Source organism: Sinocyclocheilus anshuiensis, unplaced genomic scaffold, assembly GCF_001515605.1.
Source record: "Sinocyclocheilus anshuiensis isolate Anshui unplaced genomic scaffold, SAMN03320099.WGS_v1.1 scaffold1680, whole genome shotgun sequence".
In the NCBI taxonomy this organism is placed as follows: domain Eukaryota; kingdom Metazoa; phylum Chordata; class Actinopteri; order Cypriniformes; family Cyprinidae; genus Sinocyclocheilus; species Sinocyclocheilus anshuiensis.
Window position 1 is genome coordinate 403,344 of NW_015558569.1, and position 3,565 is coordinate 406,908.

At 38.4% G+C, this 3,565-nt stretch overlaps 1 protein-coding gene across 1 annotated transcript in view; it reads right to left on the reverse strand.

The window, feature by feature from the left end:
* Nucleotides 1–908: 908 nt before the first annotated feature.
* creb3l4 (cAMP responsive element binding protein 3-like 4) overlaps nucleotides 909–3,565 on the reverse strand; it is a gene marked incomplete at its 5' end in the record, with an annotated part of 5,923 nt that continues 3,266 nt past the window's right edge. The window contains 4 exons of the mRNA XM_016475128.1: nucleotides 909–1,437; nucleotides 2,251–2,347; nucleotides 2,445–2,529; nucleotides 3,238–3,306. Coding sequence (XP_016330614.1) covers nucleotides 1,139–1,437; nucleotides 2,251–2,347; nucleotides 2,445–2,529; nucleotides 3,238–3,306 — 550 coding nt within the window. The remainder of the gene's footprint in view (nucleotides 1,438–2,250; nucleotides 2,348–2,444; nucleotides 2,530–3,237; nucleotides 3,307–3,565) is intronic.

The following is a 3,565-nucleotide window of genomic DNA, read 5'->3' on the forward strand; positions in this document are numbered from 1 at the left end:
ACGTCAGAGTTTACTGTTAACTTGATTCAAATATTTTAGAACTATAGAGACATAGAATTTGAGTTTTGTAGAGTTTGTCAGATTGAATGTTTAAAAGCAACAGACGAAATAGAGTACAGTATACTTTAACAAACTACTAAAGTATAAACTATAAATGAATGTGTTTATATGAAGATGCATGTAGAACTGACACTGTAACACCCGTGAAAGTCTTGTTTAATGTATCAAAATAAAGTGGGTTTATGATTAAAACCAGAACAAATATCTGCTAATGGAGTCAGAAAAATCAACTTGTTTCTTCCTTTGAGTTCCGTTGATTTTTCTGAGCCCAGTTTGTTCTGGTTTTATGCATAAACTCACATTTTTCATAAAACAAGACTTCATGTCTTCAGTCATTTTGTATGTCCAGTAAATTAAGAATCTTTAGACGTTTGAACTGGAAAACGACAAACAGAACTGAATACTCCATTACTTGTTAGTGGCTCAAATAAACAAAAACAGCAACAACACATGGTACAAATGTCTTTTTTATTCAGAAGACAATAAAATAAGAAAAGAGACCCGATCCATTCACCCTCAGACGATCTGAAGCATTAAAACATCACATATCAAAATTAATTCACACAAGCCAAACATCTGGGTTCAGTAAGATTTATAATGCTTAGCAAGGCTGCATCTATTTGATCAAAAATACAATAAAAACTGTAAAAATGTGAAATATTATTACAATTTGGAACAGCTGTTTTCTGTGTGAATATCTATTAAGCTGTAATGTATTTCTGTGATGCGCAGCTGTATTTTCAGCATCATTACTCCAGTCTTCAGTGTCACATGATCTTCAGAAATCAGATTTTAAACTGAATTAAACCACAGATGGGACGCAGAAAAATCTGATCTTGTGCCATTTATTTTTCTGTTTACACATGTGCAATGATATCCGATCTTTACTAAACCTGTCTGTAACACACAAACAAAACTGATCTGATTATTTTAGGGTTGTGACTCACTGAACTAAAGCACATAAGGATTATCATCTGATGATGATGATGATGATGATGAAGGTGTTCAGAGGGATAAATAAAGGCATGTCAGAGAAGCTCTTCTCTTGGCTGTGTTTCAGCTAAAAGCTCGAGTCGCCTCACATTTCATCAGCATGCGGCGGTTTGGCTGCGTCTGCGATTCCTGCAGCCACCGGAGCGCTTAACCCCACAGACAGAGCATCTGCGTCTGTGTCTGCGTCTGCGTCGCTCGCGGCCGAGCCGTTCCTCTGTTCTCGAGCCCAATCCTGCGTCTGCTGCGGCCCATCTGCGTCTGCGTCTGCGTCTGCGTCTGCAGGTCTGGGTTCTGACTGAGGCTCTGGAGACATCGGATCGTCTTCTCCGGGATCCTCCAGAAGCGGAAGAGACTCCGCCTCATTCAAGATGTTTCTGGAAATCACTGCACACAATAAAAACCAGAAACACTGCATACTACAGAAGACAAGACTTAAACCACTCTAATACATTTCACACCAATATCATATATGTGTCCCTGCAGCACAAAAGCAGTGTTAAGTCGCTGGGGTATATTTGTAGCAATAGCCAACAATACATTGTATGGGTCAAAATTATAGATTTTTCTTTTATGCCAAAAATCATTAGGATATTAAGTAAAGATCATGTTCCATGAAGATATTTTGTAAATGTCCTACCGTAAATATATCAAAACTTAATTTTTGATTAGTAATATGCATTGCTAAGAACTTCATTTGGACAACTTTAAAGATGATTTTCTCAATATTTAGATATTTTTGCACCCTCAGATTCCAGATTTTCAAATATTGTCCGATCATAACAAACCATACATCAATGGAAAGCTTATTAATTCAGCAATTTCCAAACATTGACCCTCATGACTGGTTTTGTGCTCCAGGGTCACATATCTGTGTTCAAACCAGTATTACTAGTATTGGCACTGGTTGGGTATTAGGTGGTTATACACAAGTTTAATTCTAAACATTACATTTTTAAAATTTATTTCAACAATTTAGTTTCAAATTTTATTTATTTTCACTAGAAGCTTTTCATTTTTTTTAGCTAGTGTAATTATAAGCTTTTAATGTTATTCCTTGTTTATTTTAACTAGTTAATTCTAAACATTGAATTGCACATGGCAACTGCTTGGCAACGCAAGAAAAGCTTGACACCAAACAGCTGCTGGTAGCCATTGACTTCCACACTCATTTCCCCATAATATACTGCAGAGACTCACCGGCGGCCGGAGCGTAAGTGTCCTCCGCTGACGGCGAGCGGCGGCTGAACGGACTGTAACTGGGGAAGATGAGCAGAGCCAGAGAGAAGATGAGGATCTGTGAGGAGGAGGAAGAGCACACTCGTGAGATCACAGCCGCACACGACAGCACTAATGATCCGAGAGAGAGAGAGAGAGAGAGAGAGAGATCAAACCATGATGCATGTGCTCGTCTGCGCAGCTTTAATGGCCGTCTGCTTGATCAAAGCCTGCAGACTGTGCAGCTGAGCCACAAGAGACCTGAAACACACACACTGCATCAAATCTGCTATATTTGTCTCAATCGAGCATCAATATGAGGAACAGCATCACTGCATCACATCTGCTGCTTCCAGAAACAGTGTCTGTTTTGCTCTTTCACGACACACTTTCACACTAAATATGATGCATTTTGTAGCATTTTAGTTTTTGAGAATTAGTCTTGTTCTTTCTCTTAAACACCAGAAAAACACACAAACACATGATTCCTGTCTGAATCTGAGCCAACCATCAGATCAATTCTCGGCCTGTTTTCACATGCATGACAGTATTTAATATCTAATCCTGATTTCAAGGACAGAATTATGATCCAGAGACAGAAGAAAACACAAACTCTTACTGCAGCCAAACAGACAGAAAAAAAAAATCACAGATTTTGAAAAAAAAAAGAAGCTTATTTTTGCATTAATTGGAGAATTTTAACATTTCCACTCCTTTATAGATGAAGTTACATTATACATTTTAAATTCTACTTTTTGTAATTAAAATGTTACCATTTAAATTGCATTAAAGCTGATTCAGTACATGTACATAATTAGGAAAAATAAACTGTATAAGATGGAACATTTTTATTGATATTTTTTAACTTAGCATCATCAGATTAGGTAATTTTAGGCCTTTTTTCTTTTGCAAATCATCATAAATGTTGCAGTCCTGGTGTTGTTATGAGACAGTGTTCAGTTCACTCACACATTGTGTTTCTCCAGCTGATCGACGGTTCTCTGCAGCTCTTTATTCTGAGCTGAACACGCCACCCCTCTTTATTCAACACGCCACCCCCCTGAAACACACACACACACACACACACTCACACACACACACACACAACACACACACACACACACACACACACACACTCACACACACAGACACTCACACACACACACCACACACACGACACACACACTCACACACATACAGACACTCACACACAGACACACTCACACTCACACTGACAGACACAGACACTCACACACAGACACTCACACACAGACACACTCACACAGACACACTCACA